Source organism: Podarcis pityusensis, assembly GCF_964106645.2.
Source record: "Podarcis pityusensis genome assembly, chromosome: 6".
NCBI classification, from domain to species: Eukaryota; Metazoa; Chordata; class Lepidosauria; order Squamata; family Lacertidae; genus Podarcis; species Podarcis pityusensis.
In genome coordinates this window covers 38618835-38641283 of record NC_138030.1, presented here as the reverse complement: position 1 = coordinate 38641283, position 22449 = coordinate 38618835, and the positions used below count along the sequence as shown (strand labels likewise).

General features: G+C 42.0%; 2 protein-coding genes across 4 annotated transcripts in view; one reads left to right on the top strand and one right to left on the bottom strand.

Moving 5' to 3' along the window:
• LOC308478926 (uncharacterized protein) overlaps positions 1-5725 on the top strand; it is a gene marked incomplete at its 5' end in the record, with an annotated part of 131148 nt that extends 125423 nt beyond the window's left edge. For 2 of the 3 annotated variants that reach the window (XM_081009131.1, XM_081009132.1), the window contains one exon: positions 5117-5725. In XM_081009131.1, the coding sequence (XP_080865257.1) occupies positions 5117-5314 (198 nt within the window). In that variant the 3' untranslated portion in view covers positions 5315-5725. Of the gene's footprint in view, positions 1-2813; positions 2952-5116 lie in introns of all 3 variants that reach the window. The other variant, XR_013987360.1, reaches the window with a different exon arrangement.
• Positions 1-22449, bottom strand: part of CD34 (CD34 molecule) — a 138974-nt gene that overhangs the window by 70763 nt on the left and 45762 nt on the right. The gene's annotated exons all lie outside the window — the stretch shown is intronic.

Genomic DNA, 22449 nt, shown 5'->3' with positions numbered 1-22449 from the left:
CATATTGACAAGTATCTTGCAGTTACAAGCATCAGATTTTGATGCAAATGTTATTGATAACATGCAACTATTAGATAAAGCTCTAAATGCCACAAGCCGCAGCACAGGGAAGGGCAGCTCTGGATTAGAATAAGAGGAAATGATGCCCCAGTCTTGGGTGTGGTGGAGCTATGACGGGTCCAGGACTAGGATAACAAAAAGTGAACCAGAGCATGTGAAGCCTTGGTAAAACCATAAAATAGTAAAAATATGGCCATAAATTAGGACATGCCTTGGGTGATGGTTTGGGAGGGGTGAATGTTAACAGTATCAAGATGGCTTGTGCCTTATTTTCATGATTGTTCAATTCCCATCAGGCAAAAGGATCCATTACATTCAAAAATAAATGATCATTATTTCCACCAGGCATTTTTGTCCCTTGGCTGAACAGACATATCTGTGTAAACACAGTTACAGCTGTCACAATGAACTGTATTAAGTGGTTCAGGTGGTTTGATAGGTAGATTCCCTTTCCCCTTCTTCATACCACTTTGTCATTATTTTACTCCTTGCTGAAATGCTTTATTCCCTCCCATAATATCTTTTTATCTATTGACTTTTTTTAATGAATGGTGCAGGAACTGGGGATCAATACATATCCCCTAAAGATGTGCTGCTGTAAATACAAACCCACTGCCTTACCTATTTCCCCTTTTATAAGCTCTCCACATATGGTTGTCTGCCCCAGTGCCAAAATCTCCTACCTATTTTTAGTATCCATAAATATACCGGTAATTGTGTGACGTTACTGAAACTGGTGGCTATCATTTATATACCAACAAAACAGAGGCCTATAGAAATGTATTTTGACCAATGAATTTCCATGGGCTGCATTCAGCTAAATCGTTACATTAGCAGAAGCCAGTGCAATTATTCCTACGAGTGTGGTGGGCTTCTCCTTTCCCTCCCCAAGTCCTCTTGTGAGTGCCAGCTGAACCCTGAAAATAGCGTGGGGAGAGGGGAGGAGGTGGTAGCTTGTTTTGTTGGGCAAACAGAAATGCTTATGCAGACAGAATGATCTTAGTGCTACCAAGAGAATAGTGAACTTGAACTCACTAAATTGAAGAAGGGAACATTTTACTATTCACCCAGGCTTCATTTTCAGAACACAAGTTATTTCAGCCTTTTATACTTAGGGATGGATGAATCTATATATTTCTAGTCCACATATTTTCCAGTGAATTTCACTTGTATTCCTTCAAAAGTCCTTTAGGTCCTATTTCTGAATGTATCTGATTAAAAAAAATAAGTGGCATGAGAATTCCTAAACATCTATTTAATTATGCATTTTATCACAAATACTATTTTAAATATGTACTTTATCTCACTGAATGCACTTCTAAGCGTATTTTATCATAAAATATGTATTTTAATGCATTTTGGTGTTGTTTTGTTTTTTGTTTTGTTTCTTGCCAAGAACTATATCATAACATTGGGAATGGTGTGAAATCCAAAGGACAATTATGTTCTGATCCACACATTAGTGCAGGAGGCGAGAATCAAGTTATTTTGCATTATAATTCTGCAAGTGTCTCAATTTATATCCATAGTTTTAGAATATGGATTACATGGCACAATGTTTCCCCCTTGTGGTAGGTGTTGCTATTGCTTCAGTTTTCACAATAATATAAAAGTGCATCATTTATTAAATTTTACTTCCCTCCTTTCCTATGAAAATTATAGATGCCACTAGAAGACACACTATTGGCATCACCACAATACAAACACAGCAGTAACAACCAGTTCATCGATGAGGTTAATTTTGTGCTGGTCTTCTTCAGTCTCATGCTCTTTCCTTGAAGTCTTTTGTGATTAATGAGATTATCACATAGGCTTTCCTTAATAGATAATGGGGAAATCCTATTTTACATAATGAAGTGAGAGGAAGAAAGGAGAGGAAAATTATATATTTAGCTCCTGGTTATACTGAGAGTAAAACAGGTACTTTGTCCTTTTCCTGATTTATATCTGGTCAGCAATATTACCCCTATTATTTATTTAGTAGATTTATATCATGCCTTCCTTCCTTCCATCCTGGAGGTCAAGGCAGCATACATGGGGTTCCCAGATAGCTTCCCATCCAAGTACTGACCAGGCAGAAGCCTGTTTACTATCAGCAAGACAGCTGTATCATGTGCCCTCATGCCTGTTGCTACTGTTATTTAGCACTTGTCTTCTGGAGCAGCAGCAATGTGCTGAATTCTGTGCAGAGCTCTTTGAGAGCAGTTGCTGTGACAGCAATACTATGCAGTCTGGGCTACTTTCATTGGGACTGCAGCTATAATGGTGAAAATTGCTGAGAGGAACAGAGCAAAAATTCACAATGGTAAATAAGCTCATTTTAAAGCTTGAATTGATTCAGACTGTTGTGTTTTGATGGTGGTGGTGAGCTTCCTTGATTCCATCCTGGGCTCAAAAAATAGTTTGTTTTGAAGTGATTGTCAGTCAGCCATTTAGATCACAATATAGCCCCTTTCAGATCTTCAATCTGTGGTGAGTGTGCATGGGGAGGGGGACTGTGTACATTACTCCTGGCTGAGTCATAAGCCCCCAAATTCCCAGCTTTCTTTTTAATCAGTGTAAGTTTCCAACACAGGTGGAAACAGAGATTTGAGGCAAAATGTGCAGCCACAATGCTCCTCATTTGTTCTCTGAAGAAAAATTGCCTACTCCATACCTGTGCCCTGTTCTTTCCCCATGATATTGCGGAAGCCATTTTGGATGCCACACTCTCGCACTGCACTCTCACTTTGAAAAAAAATGCTTCTTTTCAGGGTGACATCAAGGTGCAGGTCATGTGATTCTCCTGGGAGTGCATCATGGAAGATGTGCATCACAGGTCTGAGTTTCCATAAGTTTGGACGGTATGCTTTTAGCCAATGAATGAAGTCATGGCAAAGGCTGACATTTGGGTAAGCAGACAGACCCAATTAGACAATGAGAAGGCTTGAGTAGGGTGCCCATTGTCTGTGCTCCTTTCCTATAAAAGTTAGTTGTAGATGCCACAGGAAAGCCCAATATTAGCATGGCCACAACTCAAAACACAGCAGGAGTTTTGGACTACAGCTCTCATTATTCTCTTCTAGTTTATCTAATGGACAAAGATGATGGAAATTGTATAGCAGCAACATCTGGGGACTCAAGGTTGAAGAATAGTCTAGGCTAACCATCTGCAACCTGGTGTCCTCCAGATGTTGTGGATTTCGACTCCCATCAGGTCCTGCCAGCATGACCAACAATCAGGGACATGGAAGTATGAACAGCATACAGTGGTACCTCGGGTTACGAACGCTTTGGGTTACAAACATTTTGGGTTACAAACTTCGCTCACCCGGAAATAGTACCTCTGGTTGAAAACTTTGCCCCAGGATGAGAACAGAAATTGTGCGCAGGCGGTGCAGTGGCAGCAGGAGGCCCCATTAGTGAAAGCACACCTCAGGTTAAGAATTGTTTCGGGATAAGAATGGACCTCCGAAACGAATTAAGTTTGTAACCAGAGGTACCACTGTACTCTTTTGTATATATGTACATATGTATGTATGTACATGCACGCACGCATGCACGTATACACACACACCACATACCAGACTTCTTCCTGGGACCTGAAATTGTCCCAGGAAGGACAACTGCTGCTCCAGTTTTGTACTGTGTTGGTTCCATAGCTGTCAACTTTCAGATTTGAAAATAAGGGATCAGCAGCCTCAAAAATAAGGGATCAGCACCCTCACCTGTCCCAGGGACAGTCTATGGGATATCTAACAATCCGGGATAGCAGCGGGAAGCAGCGGGAAACGGCGCTGGAATAAGGGAATTTCCTGCAAAAAAAGGGAAGGTTGGCAGCTATGATTGGTTCTGGCTAACATGGGTCTGATGGTTGGAGAGCACTTTGGCAACAGAGACAATTTGGACCAATAGAAAACAGAGCAACAAACAGGAAGAGCTAGTCCATCCAGCATGTCATCTCCTTGTCCCACCATCTTTGACCCAGGTCCAATCTGACCCTGCAATGGTGGCAGGTGGCATCATTGTCATTATTCTGCTGGTGCCACTGCAGCTGCCATGAGCAGTGAAGAAGAGAGTACTAAGGCATTCACCAGACTTTGCTCTCACCACCACCACTACTCTGCCATGTGGCCCATGGGAAGCTCCAAGGCAGGGAAGTAATCAGGAGTGGCAAAGGAAGAATTTGCATTTTTCCTCCCACTGTTGGAAACATACAGTGCTATGGGCCAATCCCTGGTGTGCCTGCAAGTGTTCTGTATCCATGCACAGAATAATAAAACAAAAATTAATTTTAAACAAATGCATTCACTTAATTAAACAAATGAAATTAATTATTAATTTTAAATACCCAATCTTTTCTTCCTGCCTTCAGGTGCTTTTTGTGAGGGAGAGACTAGAAAACAAAATTTCAGCTACATGCCCTTCTACATAAGCAAACATTAAAGAAGAATAGCCTGTTTTCCAGTTGCAGGCAAATTTAAGATTCTGATAGTCTAGCCAATAAGTGGAACATAGTGAATTCTGTAACTTAAATGTTAATGGCCACTAGAATGTGCTTCATCATTGGGCTTCAGGCTTTTTTTTAGCCTGATGCTGCTGGTAAGACAGTTCCTGAAGTCTACTTTGTATAATTCCTAACTTGATTGGCCTTTGCAGCAGGGCTAGTTGGCTTATTAAGAACACACTAATTGAAGAATTCTTGTCATCCATCAACTGACTGTCTCAGAGGGTAGGCCACTGATCATTGGGTTAACTAGGATCTATTGAACACAGCTTAGCATTGTTAAATCAGTGAACAGCTTATTATTAAACCACAGAATAGCCACAGAACAGTATGGCAGACAGTAGCAGACAAGGGGAAAGAGGGATGATTAAGAAGAGAGTACTAATACATTGAAAAGTAGGAAAGCCACCCACACCACTGAGCAGCCTTCAATGACTGCCAACTTGAGAGCTTTTAAAGAGGTGTTAGAACTCTGGTAAACCTAAAGTCAGAATAAGAAAAGTTGGAAGAAATAAGTCTCACAGTCCTCTGTTATTATAGTGCTGTACTGGTTTGTTCTCTCTTTTCCAGGGTGTAGATTGGTGCTGCAGGCCTGCATGCGACCGGAGAGAGGACAACATCAGCATCATGCATTGTCTGGGGAAGAGAGATCTTCAAGATTTAAGGACAAGGGACAGGGATCTGTTAAAAAGGGCAAATGCCTTAAAGGAAATCCGAAGCACATTAAGGCTTCAGAGCCATGTCTATGGAAAAACCTCACAACTTTAACTGAAAAAATACCATGTCTATCCAAAGAAGCACATCATGGTGTACAGTATCTAAGGAACATCTCTGCAACATTAAAAAAACAACAATTTGCTTCAAACTGTTTTTAATATTGCATTTTAAAATTACCATAACACAAGAGAACAAAAGTGATAAACTGCTAATTAAGGGACAAACTGTAGGGGGTGCTAGAATCCCAGCTAAGATAGCCTAGGCGCATTCCATTGTTAGTGATGTGATGATTATCAAAGCTATTTGTGAAAGCATATGTTAGTCATAGCAATCTCCTTGGTAATAGAGATCTGGAGGATTTAGAGCCTGCTCTGTGCTGAGAAAGTGAAATGGTGCTCTTTTTTCTTAATTTGTCTGCCACGATTGGCATTGCTGTGTGACAGGTACAAGGAGGGCAAGAATGAATTCCCAGATCATAGGTAGTTGCCTTATACCAGGTTAGACTGTTTGTCTAACTAGCCCAATATAGTTGTTGTTGTTGTTGTTGTTGTTGTTGTTGTTGTTATATAGTTGACTCTGACAGGTGGCAGGAAGTCTCTGAGGTCTTGGGCAGAGGTCTTTTCGTATCAATTCCTATGCTGTTTGATCCTTCCAACTTAGGGTGGGGAATCTGTGGCCTCCTGAGGTTTTGAATTACATATTCCATGATACCTGACCACTGGCCATTAAGAATTCAACAATATCTGGAGATGTCAAGGTGTTTTCCAGGTGCCCAGTCTTGTTGGCACTCTGAGCATGCCTCTTAACCCATTGACTCTTCTGTTTTTCTCCATAGGTGGCTGTGCAAAGAATAATAGAAATGTAAAGTTGGAAGGGACCCTGAGGGCCATCTAGTTCAACCCCTTGCAATGCGGGAAATCTTAATTAAAGCATCCAAGACAGATGACCATCCAACCTCTGCTTAAAAACCTCCAATGAAGGAAAGTCCACAACCTCCCAAGAGTGTCTGTTCCACTGTTGAACAGCTCTTAGTGTCAGAAAGTTCTTCTTGATGTTTAGTCGGAATCTCTTTTCTTGTAACTTGAATTCATTGGTTCGGGTCCTACCCTCCAGAGCAGGAGAAAACAAGATTGCTCCATCTTCCATGTGACAGCCCTTTAGATATTTGAAGGTGGCTATCATGTATTTCCTCTTTTCCAGGTTTTTCCAGGCTCAACATTCCTTTAACAGTTCCTCATAAGGCTTGGTCTCCAAACCCTTGATCATCTTGGTTTCCCTCCTCTGCACACGCTCCAGCTTGTCAATATCCTTATTAAATTGTGGTGCCCAGAACTGGCTGCTTAGCATGCCAACCAATTGTTTTGGAAAGCCCTTCCTTAGCCAACTATGGTCTCCAAATGGGTCACATTTTGTCCCAGGTAACCCATCAGAAACCACAGTCCTTCTGAGGGGATCATGTTGTCCAACATGTTCAGTTTGTTCCAGCTGCTCCATGCCATATTTCAGGACAAGTCTCATAGAATCATAGAACTGTAGCGCTACAAAGGATCCTAAGGATCATCTATTCCAACCCCCTGCAATGCAGGAATATGCAGCTATCCCATATGGGGCTCAAACCTGCAACCTTGGTGTTACCAGCACCACACTCTAATCAACTGAGCTATCCAGAGGCCCTTTGTTATGTAAGTACTTAGAGCTCCTCCTCATTGGAACTTAAAGTCAATTAACTTCAGCTGGTTTGGGACAAACAGCTTACATTACATTTCCAGCAAGAACAACATAAATATGTAACCAAATAACTCCATATGATATAACAAAACACACACGCACAGTGTTACTCCACACAGATTACATAGTCAAGGGGAGGAATGCTTTAAGATCCAATTTTACCTTGGGGTATTGGTGCTCACTAAGAAGTAGATTGGCATCTGTACAGCATTAGTACAAAATGTTTCCTTCTTCATCTCCTTTATTTACTTCATGGCATGTTTTCAAAAAAAGTCTCACAAATCTTTGGTTATGTTTTCCATCCTATCACTGGCAGGAGACATGAAAAAAGCTGATAGCCCTGCCAAAATGTATAGCCCACTGTGGTCTGTGCTCTGTAGTCTTAAAAGACCACCCAGAGCATTCTGGGACACTATCCAAAAATTTATGTCTAGCTGGAAGTGTTTTTGACAGCAAATTCTCATTTTCAGTTGTACAGAAGCGTTCTGCACATTTGATTTAGCACTGTGGTGGCAAACCAGGGGCGCTGTGATCTTGATATAAAAATCCTGTCGTTCTTGTTGATGCACTTACCCTATTGTAGAGCAATGAGATGAGGTTCAGCTTGGGAGTGCCCACTTCAACACTATGGAGCTTGTTGTGCTCCTTGGTTTTCCTCAGAGCTACAAACAATGATGTAGGCTGGAGGATGGCTGGACTAGAAGTGGTGCAAGATCAAGTGTGAAACCAATGAAACAGTGTTTAAAACATGCCACCATGCCAAAGATATAGCAACAAAGGCAGCAAAAAAGACCTAAATTGCTGTCTCTGTTGCACCCTCAAATAGTCAGCGAATGGGATGTTGGAACCCCAGGCCTGCTGTGATACGTTCACAGGTTCAGGTGCTGGTAATCATATTTAGACTACTGTAATGTGCCCTGTATGAGGTTTCTCTTCTGGCTGGTCCTGCAGCTTGTGCAGAATACTTCAGCCGGAGTAGTGAGTGCTAACCCTTACCAAATATATATCATGGCAATGGGGTACAAGCCATAATAGTAGTAGTAGTAGTAATGTGCATGTGGTGCCTACCCTATGGATCATACTTGTGGCATCTCAAGCTGTGGGGCAGGACCACAGTTCAGAGGCAGATCTTTGGGTTTCCTACCCCAGAATAGACCATAAAGGACAATTGGTGTAAAGCAGCTTCCTTCCAATTCCATTCTGGATATAGGATTGTATCGAAATCTGTTGCTGCACCCACATCACCCTTTCCAAATCAAGATGCAAGTGCACAAAAGGGACTCTTCCAAAAAGACAATTCATTTTCCTCCCCTTTCACATTTGCAAAGTTAAAGCTGTGAAGTCCTTCCCTTCCTCTTATTTTCCTGAATGCTTTCCTGAACATGGATTGTTGGGAACACTAGCATCTCTAGTAATGTGAATAGAGGAGCAGTAAATTTGCATCCCAGCTCTCTTAAAAAACACAAAAAACCTGCACGCTGGAGTGCCCTTGTTAAATTCATATAAAAAGGACACATGAACATTAACTGCAACACAATACAAACTGTGATATAACCACAACCTGAGCAGTAACCATGTCAATATTGCATGATTACCTTTGCCACCATTTTATTATGGGGCCAAAAGCACCCCTAAGAATTTATATCACTTGCTCAATAGCTCACCTACTACACTGTCCTTTGCCTGCAAGTCTCTCAGGCCCAGTCACTGAATAAAAAACATTCTCTTGAATAACCTTGTGAAAGTGAAGGGGCACACGATTCTCTTGCATCTGATGAAGAGCTGCAAAGAAAGAGTACAGTCTCTTCATTTAGCTTGTAAAAGCTGCAGACTGGAAGAGAGTTTAATTTAATATGGTGTGTGCATTAAGAAAGAAAGAGGCTGAAAAACTGAACACTTGAGTGTGCTGGTGCTTGTAACTGATCGTTAGGCCTAATTGGATAGTCTGACATAGTCAGAAAAGTAACATTAACTAGGATTAGGGGGAGAAAAACACCCCTCAGAATCCATCATTCAAAAGGGGAAGATCCCCTCCAGCTGTAGTTTATTTAAAGTAAGCACAGTCTAAAGCAGTGGCAATATCATTCAGCAGGAAAGAGAGTGTGGCTCTTCTACAAGAGATTTACTGTTTAGAACAGCTTCGCTGTGAAGTCACTAACATTTAGAGCACAACAAATCGGTGTTTATGTAGCTACACCACAATGAATGACAGTCTTTATGAACCTTGCAAGCAAAACTTAGTAGAGGCTGACAGTACTTGAAAGGAGAGAAATGTAGAGTTACTGGCACCGGCAGCTCAATAGGAGGCCCACCGTATTGCATGTCAGTGCCAGGCTCAGCCCAGAGGCATACAAAATAGGTGGCATCTTTTCCTTCTGTGCATAGATTCTGTTGGCCAATGTTTGTGTTGGCTTGGTGTTTCAAAAGCCTATGAACTCTTACAAATATTATTCAAATAAAACATATAAAATGTACATATTGTGACTTCCTAACCAATATGTCAACAACTGTCGTAAAAAGATACACAGCCATTACAATTACGGGACTATCTTCCATTCTGCAAATCCTTCTCAGTATACATGGCTTTTGCTGTCAAGAGAATAGGGATGACAAGGTATTATATATCTATTTCACTGGACCGATTCCTGCTGGAATAGCGACATACAAGTTTCAGAGGGGTAGTTGTTGATAGTTTTGTTGCAACAAATGCAAAATTAAAGCAAAGAATTAAAGCAAAACACTTTAATTCTTATGCAATCTTAAACACTAATTGGTTTATTATGGCATAAGCATTAAAGGACTAGAGTCCACTTCATTGGATACATGGAGGGATATATAATTGGCAGGATATATAATTGGCAGATATATAAATGGGCATTGATGTAAAAGATATAAAATTTTAATAGTGAGGCCAGAAGTTAGGGATAAAATGCTAAATGTATGAAAATAAATACTGTAGTGATGATTTACAAAGCAGTGTTGATAATAACATAAGCTTCCTGGTACTGGCACTGATAAGACAAATAACTATATTGCTAAGACAATTAAATCCATTATCTCGATTCAGGCCACATGTGATGAATCAAGCTTCTACATAACAACTCATCTACAAGTTTGTTTTTGTAGACTCATAGACAGAAGGCCTCATCAGGTATTTGGATTAGGTGCTAACACACAATGGGGGCTGTGGGAATGAATGAGCATGCTGGCTGTAGCCATACATCAGCCTACATGAATTGAAGGCTGAAATTCTGAAGTGGGGAGCCCCTATATTCATGGAGGATCCCCACACGTTTTAGAAGGTTTTAAAATACACCGGGAAACACCATAGGTGGTCTCCACTTCAGAAGTTTGTGGAGGGTGACGGGAGCATGGCGCTGATGCATTCATCCCCATGATCTTTCCTCATGGGTTAGCAAGTCTGGAGAATGCTTTAATCATGCCTGATTTGTGCAGCATGGAAGCTTGTATATTTCTTGCAGAGTTTGGTATGACACTACTTTTATAACTGACTACTTTATAGCCTGAATCTAATCTCTGACATTGGCAAATGAAGTGTTGTTAGTTGACACCATTTATGAGTGCAGCTACAGCTGTCTATTGCTGCAACTTGTATTGCACAAGGGGCATAAGCTGCCTAGGTGCACCTGCGTGGTTTAAACCTTTGCACAGTATATAAAAGGGTGCACGGCATGACATTTGTAGGGAACAGGATTGGCAATGTTATCTGACATCTTTTCTGGGACACTAGAACCAGGACCTCTCCTTGGCACAACACAAGTACTAAAAATTATGACATTCCCAAAATATTACCTTAAACAGTATTGCTACTCTTACTTTACTTTTCTGAGCAGTGAGAGTTGCAGGGGTTCAATGTGTACATGGGTTTAATTTCCTTTGGAAGGAAGTCACTGGAATATTTGAATTTATTTACAAATCTACAGCTAGGCATAGGTGGATGCAAAACCTAGAGCACTCCAACAAACGGCCAAAGTAAACTCACTGTCCCAGCCAGCCCAAATGCTGTTAGTTTAGGGACCAAACTAATCTCTGTCTCCAGGTTTTTCTCAATCTCTGGCTCAAACTTGACAACTGCAGTCTGTTGTTTTTCCTTAAAGTTAAGGAAGATTCAAATTGTTCCTCACTATTTCAAGCCATACGCCAGCAGCCTCAGGAAGGTATGACCAGACTTGGCCAGCAGGTTTAATCAGCTTTAAGAAATCCTTCTGGCACAGCTAGCTCTCTTGAGTCCAAACCCCAAAATGTATACCATTTATAGTACAGTACAGTCAATGCAATGCATTGGGACGTGGGTGGCGCTGTGGGTTAAACCACAGAGCCTAGGACTTGCCGATCAGAAGGTCGGTGGTTCGAATCCCCATGGCAGGGTGAGCTCCCGTTGCTCGGTCCCTGCTCCTGCCCACCTAGCAGTTCGAAAGCACTTCAAAGTGCAAGTAGATAAATAGGTACCGCTCCGGCGGGAAGGTAAACGGCGTCTCCGTGTGCTGCTCTTCCATGTGCTGGCCACATGACCTGGAAGCTGTATGCCGGCTCCCTCGGCCAATAATGCAAGATGAGCGTTGCAACCCCAGAGTTGGCCACAACTGGACCTAATGGACAGAGGTCTCTTTACCTTTACCTTTACCTTTACCTTTACAGTCAATGCATAGCCCCATAGCAACACATTACATGTTAATGCTATGCACCCAAATACCACAACAAACAGCAGCTGTGCAATACACTATGCACAAAGCCTTATATAGACGCCACATCATTTGTTCTTCCAACAAATTAGCAGCTTGTATACTGCCCCCCTTCTACCACTTAGACACCCACACAGAATATGTATCACGTAAAGGAAACTGGACTTCCAAACACAAGGGATGGAGAGCAGTCTATAGACAACACAAGAAAACCACTTGAACAGAATAACAGCTGCTCACCCATTGATTATAACATTCTTGACTCACTGGTGTTGTTTATCCCTAGTAATGTCTGTCACCTGAAGTACAGTCAACTCATTTGAACTATCTTTCTTCTCTAGAAGCAGAAGGGGGAAAAATCAATCTGTCCCTTCTACTTCGATTACAGAAGTGAGAAATAAAAGACCTTCCAAACCATCAGATGACCCTATATATTGTACTGATGTGTTTATATATTAGTGGCAGTTGGCAAGACTGCGGACTGCCAAGCACCTTCTGATGACACATAATAAGCACAGGTGTGGGGGGAGGCTTGCATGTGTATGCGCACACACATACTCACAGAGGCCTGTGGTGAATAATAGAACAAAAAGCTCCTAGCAACTCCACAAATCAAAGTGCACAAAAAAATAAACGAAGTAGTTAAATATCTCATTAGAAGGGCAAAAGATAGGAAGGGGGTGTTGCAAGAGGGTTTAAACAAAACTTCAGAGAGAGAGAAAAAAGATTTTAGTTTTAATGCATTAAAAAAACCAAACATTTGTTAATTAATTCAGTTTATAAGCCAGCCAATAACAATAGTTCTCTGGGTATAATTTGTTGGTTATTGTTCCATTTTTCCTTATTCTGATTGTGAACTCTCTCATATTCCTCTGTCTCCATTTGACCAAGGCATGCTCTCTTTCAACCTGTCCCACTTAACATTTCTTTCCTTTGTTATTAGCCCAGTCAAACAAAATTTCCAGACAGTTCCATCGATACTGGTACTCAGTTATTTGCTGCTCTCTTTTCTTCCCTTGCTTCCCAAGCACAAGGTTGTTTAGGTGGTGGCAGCGGCAGCAATGCCTATACTCTCCTTAATTCTGTGTTGAACCATGTCAGCACACTAGCCATGTTGTATTATGCCATGTTCCCATGGTAGCCATTTTGTAACTGGTACCAATGACATTTTCTCAGTATTCAAAATGTGCCCACTGCTCTAAAAAGATTGGCAACCCCTGCCTTGGTACAGTGTTCAAAGCACGCAAACCAAGCATTTGTCTTTTTTTTCTCTTCCCTTTTTTTTGTGGTATGCAATCCTGATTTTATCACTAGTCTTCCCAACATGCTTGCCTTCCAACTTCACACACTTTGCTTCCTTGAACTAGAAAAAGTATTTTTCTAACTAACAAGTGCAAACACATACTAACAAAAACTGGTTGCATGATGAGATACACGAAACACCTTTCCCTTGTTTACTCCTCAGGATAAATGAAAACTGCTTAGCTAGAGACAAAGTAGACTACACTGAATTGTCATCAGTAAGCAAAGTGCAAAAATCAATGGCAGCTAACTGTTAAAAGGTGAAAAGTGGTGGAATGAATTTAGCCTTTTTTGGTGTAAAAATTATAATGAAACCCCAGTGCAAAAGGACCGTGTCAGCCGCATCTTATATAGTCATTTGCGTAGTCATTTTATACATCAAATCGTCTTCCTTGGAATTTTTCGAATCAGTCTCCAGGCTACTATCTTCCAGGTTAAGTGAGGCCACCACAGGAGGTCAAATATTTTATTGTAACAGGATATGGAATTCACAAATGCCGGAATAATTTTGCAATAAAACAAAATGTTCAGGGCTTGTGTACTATAATGAGACATATGAAGAACCATTAACTTGTCCCTTTCATCTGACTGCCATCTATCTTGATGTCCCATAGCCTTGAGGTTAACTGTATTTGCAGTGGGTGAGAATAATAGACACATTACGAATACTCGAGGTAGGATAAGACTCCCCAGCATAATGAAGAATTAATGATTCCTAATTTGTCTAGAGATACAGGATGGATGTCAGATCTGATGGATGCTTGCTGGGTGAAACAAGTTTGTCCTTTCTTTGCTCATGGTTGGCATCTTTTCAGCAGCTAAACATTAAAGTCATACTTGTACCAAACACTTGCAGTAATACAGGGTATATTTTATTGACGTTGCTGTTCTGCCTTCCGTACAGGTTATGACAATTAATAGGTATCGGCAAGGAATAGTTTCCAACAGAGAAAAGGTTAATTGTTTTGCTACATAATCTAACTCCAGGGAATCTTTCACTCTGCTGGAAAAGCCACCTCTCATGATGCAACAGAATGAAGCCAGATGATTCTTATTTGATAGGACTGACCCTTATTCTAGATCCCTGCAGCTCCTTAAACAAATGACCTTCCTGGAAGAACACTGCGGCTCTAGTGGAGTCAGCGTCAAAGATTTCTAAATTCTCTTATTTTTGAAATAGTGTACTCACAATCTTAGTATCCTGGATATGACAATATAGACTGGTTGAGACCATTCACATTTATCCATTTATTTATCTCCACCCTGATGCTTTGCAAAATGGTGATATGTAAGTACTTTTCTAAATGAACTAAAAATAGCTGCACTGGTTGCCAGATTGTTTCTGGGCCCAATTCAAGGTGCTGATGTTAGTGTTTAAAACCTATAACCACTCAGGCCCCAAATACCCACAAGACTGCCTCCTTCCCTACTGACCCTCTTGAGTGCTGAAAGGGGGACATCTTGGTAGTTCCTCTGCTCTCAGAGGATCGAGAGATGGCAGCCCAGGAGAGGGCATTCTCTGTGGTGCCCCCTAAGCTGTGGGACTCCTTCCCCACAGAGGGGCATCTGGCACCTTCATTATAAAGCTTCAGGAGAATGCTGAAGATGTACTCCTTTACCCTGGCTTTTGACATCTGAGGTGTATGTTTTTAGGACCCACTTATTTGTATGATTGCAAATTGTTTTAAATTGATTTTAATATTGTTTTAATATTTTTTTAATGCTATAATCTACCCTAGGACATTAGGATGAAGGACAGGTAATCAAAAAACAAAAAACCCAACAACAATCCACTTTTCCTCCCTCTTTAATGCAGATGCACTATTTCCATGTTGTTTTTTAATTTTCTTTTGCAGAAACAGTAAATGTGGGTTAAATGGAAAAATAATATCGGACAGCATTTCACTGAGGCTAATATTGTGTGGACACTGTAGAAAACTTCCATGCATGAGCAGCACTACATCCACAAAACACTGCTCTGTGGAAGCACCCATTGCAAATTAAAAGTACTGTACTGCAATCTTATTGTGCCTTTATTATCAGTGGGGTTTTTTAAGTAGTCAGCATGCTGCATAAACAGGAACTCTTCTCTTTTCAACATATATCCCTTCTGTCCTTGAGGGCCATATGACATGACAAGCTCAGTAGCATGTAGCTTATCCCTGGGAAAGTCTTTCCCCCTTGTTCTTTTTGCTTTAAAAATGCAGCTATGGACTCTACAAACCAAAGGAGAAGAACAGCATGGGGTGAAATGTGCTGTTTCCTCAGTCAAAATCAAAACTGCTTTTTGCACTACATAGGTAGAGATACATACCCCAGCAAAAAGCAGCTGGGGAGATTTCAGCAGAAAAATAGCACCAGGGAAAGAAAAATAGCACCTGGGTTTCCACTGCTCTTTGCAGCTTCGACGGCTGCAATTCATAAAACAAAACAAAGAAACCAACTATGAATCAGGTGCCGCTTTATTTAAGTCACTGGCTTAAATGCTTCCTTGCTTTCTGTTTTTATTGTAAAAGGAGAGGGAAAGGTCAAAACATCCTGGTTGTTCACATGAAAAAAATAATACTTTGATTTTCCAGGAAACTGCAAAAGATGAAAATAATAAGAAAAGAAACAAATAAGCTGGGGGGGGGGGGCGGACGACAACTCTGGCAGCTTCTCCCCTTGCTTGCTCCATTTGCCCCCAAACACCCACCTGACCATGTTAGCCTGTTCATTTTCATGTACGACCTGGTGTTACAATGAGTACAAGCATGGATGTGGTACGCTCTGCTGCACAGAGACCCGGAGCCCATTTCCACTAACCTTGACCTGTTGTAAGCCATCAACCTCCAGTGAGACTTGCCTCTGCTACACGCTGTTGCTACAGAGAGAATGGGGAGGGGGAAACCCACAAAGCATGTTTATTCTTCCAAGGGGACTTACGGATGGCTTGCCCCTATGCCACTCTAAATAGAAAGCACCATCCATTCAATTGCATTGGCTTCCTCCTCCTCTCCCCCCACCATCTTCTTTCAGGTACATTGTTTCTCTTCAGCAACAACTACACATGCCCTGTTAGGGTCGCATGCTGATCAATTAAAATTACTTCTGCTGAAATACTTCTGAAGCCAGTTGCCTCTGTGCAAAGCAGGAAAACAGTGGCTATAGGTGCACAATTTACCAAAGCTTACAGGGCAAACGGAAGCATAGGAAGCTGGAGTAAATTATGCTGGCGTAAGTAAAGCCAGCATAAAGTACACCAGATCTAGAGCTCAGTCAGGAGGCTCAGGAAGGAGAGATGCCAGTTGAACTGGCTGCAGGCACCCATATCAGGTGTGTACAAACTGTGAGGCTGGCTATAGATAACTCATGGGAAGTGGCACAGCAAAGGAATGGAAGCAAACAGGAGATGGAGTATCCCCCATGTCCACAGCGATGCTCACCACAGTGGCAGCCAATCACTATGCATCACAAATCCCAGGCACACCAACCGCACACCCCTGGTGGTGGGAATGGACAAACAAGTGGGAGGCCAGGCAGGCAGGCACTGTTGGAAAATTCCATTCCACCTTTAGTTGCAGACATGGAACTGTTGCATGTCACATGTCTGTTTACATACCAGCACAGTCTGCTGGGAACTTCCGTTGTGCGTATAGCTTTTGCTTCTCTCTGTCTCTCTGAGAAGACAAAGAGAGAGACAACATGTTTCTTTGTCCTGATTTATGATTAATAAATCTGTAGTTGTAGTATGTTTCCACAAGCCTCACGCCTATTCTGTGTGCGCAGTTCGCTCGGCTGATATAGTGTGCCCTGGCTTTGAAGCCTGGGTCGCTGATTTATGTCGGTGCAGAGGCTGATGGGTCTTTGCAGAGGGGCGGCTGGAAGGAGACGACCCAGCTGGGGATAGCCAGCTGGCCTTGTGACCCTCTGCATACCGACAACAGGCACTACACTGGCATTACTTGTGCTTGCTGTATGCAAGGCCTGCCTGGGAGCTGACAGCCCGGTGCTGAAGGGGAGCCTCTCCGCCATGCAGTCCCAGCACCTGCTCCTGCCACAATAAGGTGCTGGCATCATGTTCAACTTTGGCCAGTCTCCGTTGGGCCACTAAGGCTGGGGGCATTCTCTTCCCAGGCTCCTGTGGGGCAGTGTGAGCAGGCACCTCTCTTTGGAGCAGGTAGCACAGCTCAGAGGCTGGGGCAGTGGTGGCTGCTGCCCAGAGGATTCCCAAGGGAAAGGGAGGAGAGAGGAAGCTGAGGAACACTCCACAAGGGAGGGTATTCGAAAAAGGGTGATAGGCTGCCAGCTCTGTAGGCAAGGGGTGGCATAACTGGGCCCCTGAGCCGCACAGGGGTGAATCAGTGAATCAGAAAAAATGATTAATATGCTTTGCTGCTATTAGACTGTTTATTTGTTGCACAAAGATCAGAGTACTATCACTACTGGGGATGAAAACTTAAGATGGAGCAGGGTATGCAGCATATTGACAACTAGGACTGTCCTAGATGTCAGGGGATTTTCTGTTTTGCACATCACAAACTCTTGGAAGCAGAAGGAGAAAAGGGCTCTCTCACCTTCAAAAGATACAGAAGAATGAAATGTCAAAAGGTAGCCTAGAAGGGCAGCAAATTTTAATACCAGAAGAAACAAAGGGTACTAAAGTTATATGCTTCCATATTTAGAGAAAGAAAGAACAGAAGGAAGGAAGGAAGCCATCCCTATATCCGGTGTGTGATTCTGGCTTCCAGTAAATTCAATAAGAAATGTTAATAGCAAGCAAGAAATAAGAAGACTGTGGCAGAACTCTCTGCAGCAGCTGCTTGTGCACACACTGCCCCGGCTGCTTCCATTCATCTCCTTACTTCTCTCTTCCCCACTGGCTGAAGCACACAATGGATCAACTACTTTGCAGTTGAATCTGGGGGCAGGGGGGAATGCTGAGATCTCTCCTTAGTAAAAAGTGAAAGCAAATTAAATTAAGACTGCACAGTCTTGCAAGCTTGGGAAATAAAATCAAACTTCCCAAATCAGATAAAAACAAAATCAAGAGGGTAATTAAATGTTCTGTTCCAAACTGAAGAAGGTATAATAGGTTTGCTGTTTTAAATTGAACATGGCATGCTAGGATACAAACTTGGACAACTCCACTCTTGTCAAATAGTTCATTTTAAAACTGGAAGCCACAAGAAACATTTTGAACAGCTTGCAACAACATTGTCAATAGCTATGGAAATGAATAGATGAATAAGGTGTAAAGAAAATTATCATTGCTGTTATTCAGCCAAGTAGCACACATTAGAATAAAAAAACCCCGGTTCAACTCAGTCCATTAAAAGCCATTAATCCAATACATCAAAATATTCCTCTTCTTTCTTGCATAGATGCAAACAAAAAATATATTTAATGCTTAAAACTAGATCACTTTTACAGTGCAATCCTACTATGCATGTTTACTCAGAAATAATGTCCACAATTTTCAATGGATTTTATTCCCAGGTGAGTATCCATAGGATTATGGCATTCAAATAGAGCATTTTCTCTCTCTTGTCTGAGGAAGGAGCTTGAATGCAAAGCACTATGAATCAAAGCCCCTTCCTCCATCCCCCTTGGCTGCAGGACCAGTTTCGTGACAGGGAGCTACCTAGTGCAGTGGTTTTCAACCAGTGTGTCACGGCACCCTGGGGTTCCTTGAAGGATGGTCAGGGGTCACACGGGCAACACTGACCTCTGTTCCTCTTTCCTTCCCTCCCTCCTCTGATACCCTCTTGCATCTTTGCCTCTCAAAGGCTTGCACACAGCTGTTTGTTGCAGAGGCCCTGGCTACAAGCTCCACAGGCGAATGATGCCCCTGGGGCTGGTCAGGGGGTGCTGGCTGCCAGGAGCTGAGGGGGCCTCAGAGTAAGCAAGCAAGGGGATGAGGCAGCCAAGCCAGCTAGTCCACCAGTCCTTGCTGTTGGGAATGGACAGACAAGTTTGAGGGCCCTGTGGGGCAGGGGGGAGGGCACATCACTTTGGGACGGGGGGGGGAGGGCAGCTCAGAGACCAGGGATTGCAGCAGCAGCAGCTGCCCGGAGGACTCCCAAGGAGAGCGGAGAGGAGAGGAGGCTGAGGGAACACTCCACAAGGGGGTGGTGTTTGAAAAGGGTAAGAGGCTGCCAGCTCTGCAGGCAAGGGGTGACATAACAGGGCTCCCGAATCCCATAGGGGTGCCACAGAAAGAATGTAACTGGTCAAGGGAGCCGTGGACTCAAAAAGGTTGAAAACCTCTGCCCTAGCAAGGGCCCTTTCAGATAGTTGTGCTGCAAAACTGGGTTATATTCAGTGCTCCCCCCCCCCTTAAAAATGTTTAGGGGTACTCTCATTTTCCTACTCATATTGAAATACTGCCCCTCAATGAAGCCAAACTTAGATTCACAAAATGTTTAGGGGTATGTGTACCTCTGCTTCCCCACAGAAAAAAGCACTGTTATATTCAATAATTTTTATGCACATTAAACCCATTGAAACCAATGGACCTAAGTTGGTCATGGCCATTGATGCCAATGGGTTTATTCTGGGTAAAGGTTAGTTGAATACAGCCTTTTATCTTCTGTCCTTTTCTAATAGGCTGATCATATAACAAGAATGCCAAATAAAAGAAAGACTGGTAAACAGAACAATAGACTCAACCCTTTCAAGGTGGAAAATAATTCATTTGACCATGGCTATTGTTACATGTCCTGTGACCACTGAGCAATGAGGGGTTTCAGAGGTCCCTCCATGTACCTTGGGTTTTGGTTTCCTTGGAACAGAAGTCACTAGAGTTTGGTGACATTTCTCTGTTATAAGGTTTCTTCATATATATATCAAGACAGAAGGCTCATAGCATTAACATTCCAATAGATCCTGCTTCTCCATTAGGTTTCTACAGGGGCATAGCACAGCCATAGCTGTCAGTTTTGCACATAAAGCAATTCTGTCTCTTTCCAGCTCCACTCCGAAGAAGAAGAAGAAGAAGAAGAAGAAGAAGAGGAGTTTGGATTTGATATCCCACTTTATCACTACCCGAAGGAGTCTCAAAGCAGCCAACATTCTCCTTTCCCTTCCTCCCCCACAACAAACACACTGTGAGGTGAGTGGGGCTGAGAGACTTCAAAGAAATGTGACTAGCCCAAGGTCACCCAGCAGCTGCAGGTGGAGACGCGAACCTGGTTCACCAGGTTACGAGTCCACCGCTCTTAACCACTACACCACACTGGCTCTACCAATCTATTGACTACCAATCTATTGTACTCTTTCATATGGACACACCTTGATGACATTACCTACAGCCAGAAAATTTAGAAGATATGTCCCCTTCCATGAGGTTTTCCAACTATTAGTTTCTGTAACAACTAACCACCTGTATTTCACCAAGTCTTCTGTAAGGCAAATGTTCATTATTTCAATTCAGGTGTATCTACCAGGCCAAGCCTGTCCATCCAGGTTACCTCCTTAGAGTTATTCTTCTGTAGAATGCAATCATATAGGTGTAAAATCACAAGCTTGGAGAGGACCCCCAAAAAACCAATTTAGTCCAACTCAAAAATTAAAACACTATTAGGAGACTTACATGTTCCTCTCTCTCTCTCTCTTTGGCAAAGAAGACTGATATGCATGACAGAGATTGGGAAAAATCAGCTTCAGCAGGAGCCAAAAATTATCTTGGATTTTCAAATACTGGCAGATATATATGCTCTAACGTTTAAAATTTGGTCAGTGGGATCTCTATCTGTAAAAACAGAACTGGCAGCAGTTCATTTTTGTGCAGTGTGATAAAGTTCACTTTTAAACTAAAAAGTCTCAAATACATCTTCTGATCTCACCACTGAGCAACCATAGTCAGCCCCTGTAAGGCCACACACTATGAATGATTTAGTTGTTTAAGCAAAAGCCATAAGAAAGTAACAGAACAAAGGTTGATATTCAACTAATAGTGCAATGCTTACCATGCCTACTGAGGAATAAGTCCTATTGAACTCAAAGGTGTTTACTCCCAGGTAAATGAGATTAGGATTTCAGCCTTAGTCATATGGCCCTCTAATTTTACCATTAATGCTGCTGCAGTCTTTTGCACATTTACCTAGGAGTGAAGCCCATTAAATCCCTTGTGTGATGGGATAAGGATCTGGTGCACCATCTGGATCCAGTTCCTCATTTCTGGGCTAAAGCATTATTTACATTCTTCTAAGTTCCTTAGGAAAGAACAGGCTTTTTAAATAATGGTTTTGTGGCGCCTTGTTGAATTACTTTGAAAACTATGAAGATCAGGAAAGGCTGAAGAAACTTGGATGTGTTTCTGGAAAGGGGGAAAGACGGCTGGTTACAGGGCTCCCATAATTTCTGCTATTGGGGAATGGTTGCCTTTGCCTGAAGAAGGAGGTTCCACTCCAGTCTTGGGAAAGGCAAAAGTGGAGCCTTTGCTATTGCTGGGATTCAAGAACAGCATGTTCAAGGCAAGGACTCTGTATGACCTTTAAAAATACCCTTCTTGTGAATCTATTGTCTCTGACCTTTTTGTCCCCCTTTCAGGTTATTGCTTGCAAATTACAGAAGACAGCAAGATCTTTTCTTGGGTGCGAAACCTACTGAAATTGCAGGGTTAACATTTAGGAAATCAGAGCTAAAGCATTAATAACTCACTGCCCGCTGTCATATATATGTATATATATTCATACAATCAGTGTTTAGTTTTAAAATAATAATAATATCTGATCAGTTATGTAGATGAGTGGTATGTGCCAGTGTTAACTGTGATCAGGATTAATCTGCCCACAAAGTCTGTCAGCATTTCAATACAATGGAAACCCTGGAGATTTACAAGGCTGCTAAGATCTTATGTTTTATTGGAACAATGTATAAACCTGACGCTTTCATTGTTCAGCAGGTTTTTAGGAATTCACTGTTCTCCTGAAAATTCCAAATATGAATAATGCCAAACGACACCATGGGAAAAGAGTTTCAATACCACAGGGGAATGGGAGGAAAAATATTGAAATCTGCTCATAGCGCAGAAGAATGGAAAGGAAATTATTGCAGGAGTTCCACAATAAAGAAATTAGGGGTGACTTCAGAGATTACAGCTAGTCAAAGATGATACCTTCCCAAACCTATTCTTCCCTCAAGGCCTTTGGCTTAACTCCTGACTCCCAACCAAAAAGTAGGGATGGGGGAGGACATGCCAGTGTAGTGAGGAACAGAATCAAGGCATGAACAGATATATTTCCTTCAATCTATCTTGATGGGATTCCCTATTTAGCAGTCATCAGAGATTTGTAATATGAAAAGACCAGAACCTGTACCTTCATGTGTAACAAAACTAGCCCAGAGATGAAATGGTAATTCATGGCATGTGGTTTGTTTCTAAAACTGATGATTCTACTAGCATTACTAAAAATGAGTTTGTCTGATTGTCTCCTATACCTTATTTTCTTTTCCCTTCCTCACTTCCCC